At 31.0% G+C, this 11,906-nt stretch overlaps 1 protein-coding gene across 1 annotated transcript in view; it reads right to left on the reverse strand.

Annotated features, from left to right (window-relative positions):
* LOC106464367 (ribonucleoside-diphosphate reductase large subunit-like) overlaps window positions 1-11,906 on the reverse strand; it is a 42,350-nt gene that overhangs the window by 8,623 nt on the left and 21,821 nt on the right. The window contains exons 8-10 of the mRNA XM_013924505.2: window positions 8,479-8,562; window positions 7,915-8,156; window positions 571-772 (exon numbers count right to left, since the gene is read on the reverse strand). Of these exons, the coding sequence (XP_013779959.1) occupies window positions 571-772; window positions 7,915-8,156; window positions 8,479-8,562 (528 nt within the window). The remainder of the gene's footprint in view (window positions 1-570; window positions 773-7,914; window positions 8,157-8,478; window positions 8,563-11,906) is intronic.

The following is an 11,906-nucleotide window of genomic DNA, read 5'->3' on the forward strand; positions in this document are numbered from 1 at the left end:
CAGTAAATAAAGAAGTAAAGCAAACAATTATTTCTTCTAGTTATGACCTTTGTACTCAGTTGCTGTTTGACATAGGTGGTTTAGCCTTTTAAAATTTCGCACATGGAGGATATAAAACAAAATAATTTTTTAGGTTTTATATATACAGTTGAATAACCAAAGAATCATAAATTACTATATCGATACCATGATATTCAACTATAATTTATCAAGCTAAGTAACTAAGCTGCATTTGGGATTAAAAAAATATGAAATTTCTAGCAGACGAAAAACACAACTACCTCCTTGAAATCTTGGTTCTAAAGAATGAAATGGCGTCCTAACACTTTGATACCAAACTTATTGACATAAATTCATGAAATATTAGTTCAATAAAATTTTGAATGTGAGTCAACAAACATGATGGTATGGCCTTTCACCTGTGACCCGCCTGGAAAGAGTTAATGTATTTAACTGTAAACATAGCTCAAAAATGTTTTATGTAAAAAAAAAACACTTACAATTCTAGGATTTAACATTACCAAAAAATGAAACAAAGTATTAAAAATCTTCCTATATGCTAAAACATACCTCATCTGCAGAACTGTACTCTACAATCTCTGTACATAAGTTACTACATTTGATGGTTCCAAGGTTCTGCTGGTTTGACTTTCTGTTACAGGCATCTTTGTAGAGCATGTATGGTGTCCCAGTTTCAACCTGAGCTTCTAAAATTGCATACCACAGTGTCTGGGCTTTCACTTGTCGCTTGTACCTTTCTTCCTTCTCATATCTTATAAATGTTCAATATCAGTTTTATGTATATACAAGAGATGCACTTAATACAAGTAGTTCCAGAAACAAATTATATAAAGAAACAGTCTTCACTCTCCAGTTTTTGTAATAGAAACTTAACTACTATTGCTTAAATACATCACAAATAAAAAAGTGCTGGTGAAATAGAGAAAAATAAATTATACTTCTAAAATTTATAAAGCAATGAAAGTTTAAACTACATCTATTCAAGTTGTTAGTGCCATTGGATTTATTATACCTTTGAATTTAATTTGTAGACTTTAGAAGTATCTTTTATTTTTCAAACACTGTTTTTATGATGTACTAGACTAACTGACCAAACACTCTTATTAAAGAACTGGAGCACAAAAATATTATTTTCTTACATTAGACAGCAAAAATACAATTGTTAATCAATGTTAGTCTTCAAATACAAAGAGCAATAAGTTAAAATGTCTACAATATTTTATCAGGCACATGAAGTAGTTTCTGTTATAATTTTTTTATCTTCACAGACTATGAATTTGTACAAACAACTTAAACGTCTAAGCTTTTTCTCTTTTACATTACTTTAATGAATTTTACATTTTGAGTATGGTTGTGTTATTGTCTAATGCAGATAAATGGCAATGTGCTGGTTTCAATAGTTCAATAGAAATAATAACTCGCTTTTCGTGGATGCAAGTAATTTATGATAAATCAATACAGGAGACAAAATAGTTTGGTGGATTTGATCAGCAGACACTGCTAATCAATATTGAATTTGATTAGCAATTAACAAGTATTGCTTAGCATCTTTTTAACATTCATCGTTTTAACACATTATGGCAAATAAATCCAGTATGTAACGACATCCACTAATGATTGAGTGATAAATGGTATGTTTTTATTCTAATAACACTTTTATTTACTTCAAACCCTAATATTTAATTGTACCATACATAGCATTTCATGAAGAAAATAGTTCCTAGTATATAAAGTAAAACTTCAAAACTGCAAGAAATGCCAAACACCTCAGTTGTCACAAAATAAGGCAAAAGTAAATTAACCAAAGAAAGAAGTGACTTGAACACGTTGCAACTGAACAAGGTTGCCACAAATCATTTTTCAAATTAATGTAGTTTATTTCTTATTTTTGGTGAGACTTCATCATTCTCTTCATGATGTGGTCTCTTTGGCTTTTTGAAGAAGAGAATTCTAAGCGACTTTTCAGCAGTAATTATCCCTCTCGCCATGGCATCCTTTATTGTACATGTTACAAGGTTACTTTTTGTTTATTTTATAACACAATATTAAAAAATGATACTGAGGAGGTTCTAGAGATTACGTAAATTACATTTGAGATGAAGTATTTCTAAATTTAATCCTAACATGAAAATAATTTTACACCCAGACTGGTAAAAAGACTCAATATATTCACAGACAAAGCTTTAGTAACAATACTTCCCTAAAAACTGATTTGGGGAACAAAAAACTTGTAATGTCTGCCAAATTTTGTGAAGATATACACACAGCATTAAAAGTTATAGTATTAAAACTATATATAAGTAAAGATGGTCAATGGTTGGCCTTTAGGAATGAGCCTCTAGTGAGAGAGTTCGTAACCAGCTCAATGCTAAATGTGCAGTGTACTGTACAAATGTAATCTAGTCTAATTGGCTAGGCTGCAGGCACCAACTGGGCACATTCCAAAAGTCACGAACTAGTACTATAAAGCGTATGTGATATGTGCATGACAAAATATGGAAATACTGTATGTGCCATTTGGCAAGAATTTCTGAGAAATAAACATCAGCTTTGGTATATCAAACTGAAATGGCACTTTTACAGTGTTGTTGGAGGTCTCAAAGACAAGAGAAAGGAATGATTTTTATATTATGCTAAGCAAAGAGAAAATTTATTCATAACTGGGGTTGTTTTGATCTGCAAATTGAGATGCAAACTAGGATATTTTGTCCCCTGCAATAGAACATTTCAAATACTCTTATAAATTGTTTATTTTCAAAAACAGAAAAAGTAGCTTAACAGCCAATCAGTACATTCCTCACTTAGTTGTTAGCATTTTTGAATATGTCATACCTCTAATTTAATTTTCAATATTTTAGTGGTATTATATAGAACTGAATGATGAACACAATTATCCACAAGTATTGATTGGTATAATAAACTAATCAAATTTACTGTTTCTGATTGTTATCATTTTCAATTATTACAGCTATCCAAGTAAATGAATATTACAATTATGATTTATTATTATTTTTGATTAATTCAAGGTTGTTCAGCTTAATCAACTAACATCATAACTCATGAAAATAACCAACTACCCAAGTCTTATACAAGAATAATCGATTAGTTAAGTAATCAATTAATGAGCTTGTCAAATAATCAATTAGCAAATTCCAATAATCACCCATCTAGTTTTAAAAGATATATTTGTAGCTGACATGTCTTGGAGAAAAAAAGAGGAAAGAAATACAGCATGCAAATATCATTACAACTTGCATTTTGTAATATGTGATCAAATTAAGGCCTCAAATAATTCCTTTAGGATTTTAGTTTAATTTTACTTTAATTGCCAAAACAATAAATTTTATTTTATTTTTTATTATGATTATACAATGCATTTCTTTAAAGGTATGTCAGCCACAATTGCACCTAACTTTTTAAGGGCCTTACCATTGCATCTTCAATAATCATAACATTTACTAACTTGTACCATAGTTGAAATTTGTAATACAAGTTGTATATCGGGTTTTTGTCGGCAAATGACAATTTGTTGTAACCTTCTGAATACCTTTCATGGAAACAATAACAATCTGAGTTTTCACAATACTGGTAAATTAATTTTTCAAAGTCAACATATAATAACAAGAAAAAAAATCTTCATGTTTTGAGTACATAATGTTTTATCTAAAAATCTTTTTTGTGTGACAAGCCCAAGAATAGTAACCTGTTATAGGCACTAGTATGAATGGGCGAGTGATTTAAACAAGTTAACATATAGCCCCAATTTTTTGGGAAGCATTAGGTCTGAGGTGTTATAAAATGAAATAAAAGAAAATTATATATTTCCATGCTATAATATTTCCAATGAACATAACTCTTTGAAACTCAAGTACCTACTGATTATAACTACAAACTTTTGTAGTAAGTATGAGCCAACATCACAATCAAACTAAGATGAAACTGTTGAAGTTGAGGATATCAAAGATAAGAGAAAGGAGAATGAATCAATTTGGGTTTCTGTTAGTGGACATAAAAGGGAAAAGGCTTTTAGTGGGAAGCTGTTAGAGATCACCATATGATACTGATGAAATTAATGAGAAACTTTACAGTGAGATTAACATTTTAGCTGTTAATGAGGTCATAATTATGAGCGATTTAAATTCCAGGCATATAGTTTTGGAAATGTTAGGGTCAAACCATGAGAAAGAAAGGTTTTTGGAAACTGTTCTAGAAGATTTTCTTCACAATTCGTCAAGGAACCTACTAGAAACAATGCTATTTTATATTTATTGTTAACTTCTAATGTAGAAATGGTTAACAGGGTGGAGATTCTGGAACATCTGGGTGCAAGTGATCATTGCTTTATTAGGTTCGATGTCTTGTTGCATATGGAGATCAGAAATAATGATATTTTGGTTATAAATTTCAAATTTTGAAGGGATGCAACAAGACTTATTTTTGTGAACTGGGCAGCTAAGTTATTTGTAGACACTAATAAAACGTGAAAGATTTCTAAAGATTCAAGATAAACATATTCCTTATCGAAAGGGTGGCTACAAGTAAAAAACTATGTTGGCTAACAAAGAGTATAAGAGATAAAATTAAAGAAAAGCATCACAAATTTAAGAAATTTAAATTGCTGGTATAACAGGAGATTTAGAAGATCACAAAAGTTGGCAAAACAGGAAATTAGGACATCAAAAAAGATGCATGAGAAAAGGTTGGCCGAAAATGTAAAAATTAATAGTAAGGATTTATTTAAATATATTAAGGGTAAACAAAATATTAGGATGGGGTAGAACCTTTGAGGGGGTGATAAAGGAGGCCCATATCTGGTGGTTATGAGAGAGCTGGGTTATTAAATTCTGCTTTTTCTTCAGTTTTTACTAATGAAGATTTGAGCAATATTCCTCATTCTGAACAGTTGATAGATGGTAATAAAACCAAACAAGATTATCACATTAATACTGAGCTTGTTAAGAAAAAATTGGGAAGTTTAAAGAATGATAAGGCTCCTGAGCCAGATGATATTTCCCTAAGGGTTTTGAAGGAGGATAAAGATTGGATATGTGAGCCACTTGCTACTATTTTTTTTGCAAGACTTTGAATAGTGAGCAGGTACCAGAGGGTTAGATGTTGGCTAATGTTACTCCTCTTTTCAAGTGAAGTGATAAAATCTATCCCAGTAATCACAGGCCTATTAGTCTTACATCAGTTGTGAGAAAAGTTTTGGAAAGTCTGATAAAAAATACTTTGCAAAGTCATTTAACAAAATTTAGAATTTTATTGGATAGTCAACATGGTTTCACTAAGGGAAAATCTTGCCCTACAAAGCTTTTGACAATCTTTGAAAAGGTTACTGCTTATGTATATGAGGGTAAAGGTGTAGATTTGGTGTATCTGTGGGGGATAAGTTAGTTAAAAAAGGGTGACTGGATGGAAGAAAGCAAAAGATTGTTAAAAATATATTTTAGTCAAACTGAATTAATGTCATAGGAGGGGTACCTCAGGGTTCAGTCTCAGGACCTTTACTCTTTTTTATTTAGATCAATGACATAGATGAAGGAATGGTTGATAAATGACTTAAATTTGCTGATGATATTAAGGTCTTGGGTGCTGCTAGCTGTGAGGAGGATGCTGCTACTTTACAAAAGGATTTAGATCATTTAATGAGTTTGGCAAATAAATGGTAGATCAGTTTTAATTATAATAAATGTAGGTTATCATAATTTAAATGGGAATAACCTTAACAGTGTCATGAAAGAAAGGGATCTTGGTGTAACAGTTGATCAATCTCTAAAGCCATCCAAGCATGTGCTGTTGCTAGTGGTAGGGCAAATAGGATTTAGGTTGTATCTACAGAAATATTGAATACAAGTCTAAAGACGTTATAATTTCATTGCATAGGTCACTGGTTAGGCCACATTTGAATAGCATTCAGTCTTACCTTAGGAAAGACACTGAACTGTTTAAAATTGTTCAGAGAATGGTGCCTGAGATGGAGGGATTGTCATATGAGGAGAGGACAAGATCTCCAATATAGTTTTTCCTTGAAAAAATGAAGAGTTAGAGGGGAGCTGATTGACATATTCAAGATTGTTAAGAGAAATGACAGTGTTGATACATCATGTTTTTCATACTTAATAGTGAGAATGGTAGGACTAGGGGGCACAAATATAAATTTGGGCAGGGTAGGAGTCATTTTCTGCTAAAACAGTTTTATTTTTTTTCTAAGAGGGTGGTTGGCCTTTGGAATAGGTTGCCTTCAGATGAGAGTTTAATTTTCTCACTAGAGGCTCGATTGAATCAGCAAAGTTCATTAGCCCAAATTGACCTTTATAGTATTAATACTATAACCTCTAATATGTCTGCGCATCTTCACAAAATTTTGCAAGCTTTCAGTAAGCATCAAGTCTTTTCTAAACAAAAAGTCAGAATTTTTACTTGATTGTTGACTGCTCCAAGTGCAAAGTGATTTTCAGGTGAAAATTAAAAACACTTTTCTTCATCTGAAAATTGTCAATTTTCATTTGCATAATCTCTAAAACCTCATAAATTAATTTCAAATGGTTTCTTCAGTAATACTTTATATTTTATCTGCTATTTTTTCTACCTTAACTCTACACAAGGTTGGTCAATTTGATTGACATCATAAACACCATAAAAAAAAGAAAAGAACTAAACCTAAACTACCCCCTTTTCTTTCTAGAATGACTTCAAATTGTAATATAAAACTACACCCATTTATCCTAAATAGCTTTAAACTCATAATGGTATGTATGTGTTTCAACTTAAATTTTATTTTCTTTTATTGCCCTTTGAACCGTGTCACATGTTGCAAATAACTTCGCAAATGTGTAGCTCATGTTACCCTATTGAATTATGTAAGGCATGGGCTACTTACAAGCGTCCCTTGTGAAGATTTATAATTTTTCTTTATCTTACCTAATCCAACCTTGTCTAATATAACAAATTTTAGTTACTTTTATAATACTACTCATACATGAAAAACAAGAATTATAGTACTTACCTGGATCTTATTTTCTTGCCATCGACTATAAATGAAATTAACTCTTGCTTTTTTTATACTAATGGTACTACACTAATTTTTTTTTTATGTAATTAAATACTGCACCTAAGAATACAAAATAATAACACATAAAATGCAGACAATATCCATTAACTATCATATTTTTTTCTGGCTTTCTAACTATGAGATAAGAGCTGTTAAAAATTCAGCCAAGCTCGTCATTGTGTTTCCTGTGGGAATAAAGTTTGAACTGAAAGCAAAATAGACAACTCTCTGTACAGAAAACATTGTAATGTAATACATCATTTAATACATTAAAACTTTTGCTTTCCATTGGTTATAAATAATTTAGTATTAAGTTCAGCGAGCTACTGGCAATTTGTGAAAGAGGATGTGACAGATGGGCATGTCAAAGGGGGTCTGATCTTTTATTTTATGGTTCTGTAACTAAATAAAATTGAAGGCTATAAAAATTTTCCTGCATGATAACAATATTATAATGAGTAATTTACATTAAATTCCATACTTCTCAGAGGGGTGGTAAATAAACTAAAGATGGATACCTGTGGAGTAAATGTTAATTCTCGTACTAGGGTGAAATACAAGAATTACTTCTAAACATAGAGGTGTCCTGAAAATCATAGAAATACTGCCTAGATGAATCTAAAGAGTGACTTAAAACCCCACTCATGAAGGTGTGCAACTCTTACTTTCTGAGAAGTAAACTGTTTGTAAAGCTAAAACATTTTAAGTGTACTTGGGTTAAAATTTTCCTTTTTTATTCTTTAATGCGATAGCTGAAGTATTCTTATGAAAACCATTTGTTTGAGAATTCATATTAACTTTACATTGCATGGTATTTATACATATATAAATAAACATACTTTTCATACAACTGTTCAAATTCATCTCCCCAACATTCATGAAGTCCTGGGCATTGATGGGGACACATTAAAGACCACATTCCATCATTTTCTACTCGAGACATAAACAGGTCTGGTATCCACAAAGCATAAAACAAGTCACGAGCTCGATGTTCCTCCTTACCAGTATTTTTTTTCAGATCCAGAAATTCAAAAATATCTGCATGCCATGGTTCCAAATAGACAGCAAAAGCACCAGGTCTCTACAGGTTATGAAGGTCACAAACAAATTAAGATATATTTATCATTAAAAACATAAATAGCAAAAATATGTAATTAATCAACTATACTAACTGTTAAATCGTATCTTTTGATTTTAAAAATTTAAGGAATGTTTCAGCTTTTCATATTAAGTATTATACTTCACTTTATTTTCTTCCCCTGTCCCCAAGCAATTTATTTTTTGCCTGAAGGATAAGCTCTAACAGAACTCAATCCACACCACCATTAACATTGAAAAATAAATGATTACTTGAAGTCTCTTTAAATCTTTAATTTACCAGACAAATCACAGAATTTTCTAACCTTGTTTCCACCCTGGTCCACATAACGAGCAGTGTTATTGTACACTCTCAACATTGGAACCAGTCCATTAGAAGTACCATTTGTCTGTAGAATGATAAGAAAAATAAATTGGATAAATTCATAAAATTATGAAAACTACACAATAAACTGGCAAGTGTTACTTCCAACAGCACCAATGTTCTCAGAAAATCATGGGCACAAATCTTGAATACAAACAACTCAAGGTGACTGCACTTAAATATTTTCCAAATTTTCCTTAAAAAAATAAATAAAATTATTTTTTGATTGTCAGAATTGAAGCTGTTTCTATAAATAAAAATTAAATTAAACAGTTTAAGTGCAAATGGTTGAAGCTCTGAAAATTTCCTTATACAAGTCAAGAAAGCTGTAATACTACACTAGTCTGCTTATTGTTGTTTTAACCACTCTAGTCCAAGGAACGTTAAAACAACTTTAAATATGGAACATATTCACTAGGTTAGAACATTTTTTGGAAATTTTACTAAGACAATACATATTATCACATAAAAAAAAATCCTGATAAAACACCAGTGTTTTCAAAATACTAGGAATTGGCAACATAAGTTTGGTCAACAGTGTTTGCTAATTTAACCCTAGTTGTTACCTTTTGTAGTAGGGTTCAGTCATGAAGGATAACTACTTTTTCATGGGATAGCTGGATTGTATCTTATATTACTTTTTATCTGTGAGATTATTTTACAGGTATCACATGGAGCAGAGATGCCTCTGAATACCCATGTTTGGTCAGCTACAGTACATATGAAAAGGGACAGCAGTTTTGTTGTTTTCAGTCTTAAATAAACCAAGACTGAATTGGAAGTCTATATATATATTTTCTGGTAGTTTAATTGCTAGTTGTTTGTTTCCATTTTAATTAGTCAGAAAATAGTTCAGCTTATTTTAACATACATCATACAAGTCAAAGGGTTCTTTGTTGTTGATCAAGAATTTTTTTTTGCTATAACTTTGTGATAATTCTCATTGGCTTAAATGCAGCCATTTAGCACTACTTCTATTGAATCAATGATTCTGTTGATGGCAAGGTCAAGAGAATTGTGGTAGGGATCAGTAAGGGAACTCTCATGAAGCACTTAACATGCAAATGTTCACATTGTGGAATATGCTACAACTGCAGCCACTGTGATTGTTCATGTGACAGATTTATCCCCGGCAGTAAAAATATTTCAAAAGCATGGTGGGAAGCAGCCAATGAATCCTCTGGATACAGAAGTAAATCAAATTCCAACTACTTTGTGGAGGAATTTACTCTTTGTTGGGCATTACGTCCATCATACAGTAAAACTTATGGCCAAAAGTATATAGATCGATTCAAGGACAATGTTGTTGAAATGTTCAAGAAAGGTCTCGAGTACAAATGAAATAAACTGGGCCTCGGAAGAATGCTTGAAGAACTGCAATCTACATATCATGATCGATTATACCATCATCTGACGGAGAGATTCATCAGTGTATCACAGCCCTTACGAAAAGCAAAAAACTTGATACCCTTATTACTTCTTCTAGGAGAATACAGCAACCTTATAGACACACACATTGATGACCATTATGTCTGAATCAAACAACACCATTACACCTAAAAATGCAGTCTGTGAGCTCAAGGTACAGCATAAAGATGATCAACTGAAGTCATTAGTTTCTCAAATGTGGTCACATCACAAAAAAGAGTTAAACAGCTACCATCCCATAGTAATTGTATTACCATGCCTATGTGCTTTATTATGCACATCTGCTTGGAAATAAAGTGCCATAAATTTTAAAATATTTATTCAATTTTTGTAAAACAAAGCTGTGAGTTTCTTGGTTCAAGATACATGGTTTTTAACAGTTTCTGCAGTAGAAAATTTTTGGTTACTAACAACCCCATAGTAAAAACCTGCATTGGCTCAAACAATGCAGGTTAATATTTTATTTAAATAATTTATTTCATTTTTCTTCAGTTAAAATACAGTTCATTCTATTTTCAATTTATCGCACTAGTACGATCAATCTTTGTTCCAGTTCACCATCTGTAAATAGTTTTGTTCAATCTTCACACACTTCCTTCACTCCAGCTGTTCGTATGCTTGATTAATCCTGAACCTTTGAATATCACACTAGCAGTAGTTTTAATTCAAATCAGACTTAAAGATTTGCAGCAGTTTTGAAGTCATATTCTAAACCAATTAAAGAAACACTAGTTATAAATAATAAAATTTATTGTTAACTCTATGCATATGGAAGGGTCAAGTTGCACACCATAACCCTTTTTTACAGGGTTACATTCAAAATTTAATTAAACAACTTATTTATCAGTCTGTTAATAAGCTTGGCATTAAAACATAGGTTATAACTGAAAGTTTTATATTACCTAAGTTGGATTTCGTACTTTCACAAGGAAATATTTAAATAAATTCTCAATCTTCACTTCTCTGTATCACATTATGCATCTGTGCTTTGAAATAATCATTTTAGATTTCTGTCTAGCCTTATACAATTCACCAAGTGTCCAACTAAATTATAAACACATATTATAGATATTGACAAGTCATAATATAATCTTAGAATCACCAATCTTCTTGCTTTACTGAGATATAAACATAATTGTCAAACCCTTATAAGCTGTCACTTTCATATCATCCTGTCTTTCAAAAAATTTCAACAATTCTTTGCTAATGATTACTTAACAGAAAGAGCAACCTTTCTTTACAAGATTTGGTTATTCTATTTTGATACTCATAGTTAGATATCTGGCTTCAGTTTTACTGTTTGCAATTGAACAAATATAGCTTAGTTAAAAAGCCTGTTAAATTATAGTAGTTTTAAGATATTCTATTTTAATGCATGAATTTTGTAAAATTCATATTTGAAATAAACATTAATAATTCTGTGGACAACCAATACTGTAGGTTTACAGAGTTTACCTATTAATCACAAAAGGCTGAAGTCCAAACATAAGTACAAAGTTTGCTTTTTATGTATATTTATTATTTGTTGTTATAAAATAACTAAAATGCAAAAATTTGCAACTTATTGGTCAGATAAAACAAAATTAAATGAAAAATTCCTTTATGACACTCAGTATTTTAGAACTTGCACATTGGGTGGTTTAGCTGTAACTTATTTATTTACATAAAGATTTTCACTGTGATAAGCAGTTTTCACGTACTTTAGGTCAGTAAAGCAACAAAACTAAAAGAAAGCAGATGTGAAAAGCTAGTAGTTTAAACTGGTAAGAATAAGTTAACCAAGTGTAATTATCTGTTACAATATGTTATCATTCTAGAAAAAAAAAGTACCGTATTTTTCGGAATATAAGACACACCAGTGTATAAGACAAAGTTTTGGTGAAAAAAAAAGCTACAGTCGCATTTGAAAGATTTTTTATTGAACAAAAATTCAATTTGATA

The sequence above is a fragment of the Limulus polyphemus genome, unplaced genomic scaffold (genome assembly GCF_000517525.1).
Source record: "Limulus polyphemus unplaced genomic scaffold, Limulus_polyphemus-2.1.2 Scaffold1631, whole genome shotgun sequence".
In the NCBI taxonomy this organism is placed as follows: Eukaryota; Metazoa; Arthropoda; class Merostomata; order Xiphosura; family Limulidae; genus Limulus; species Limulus polyphemus.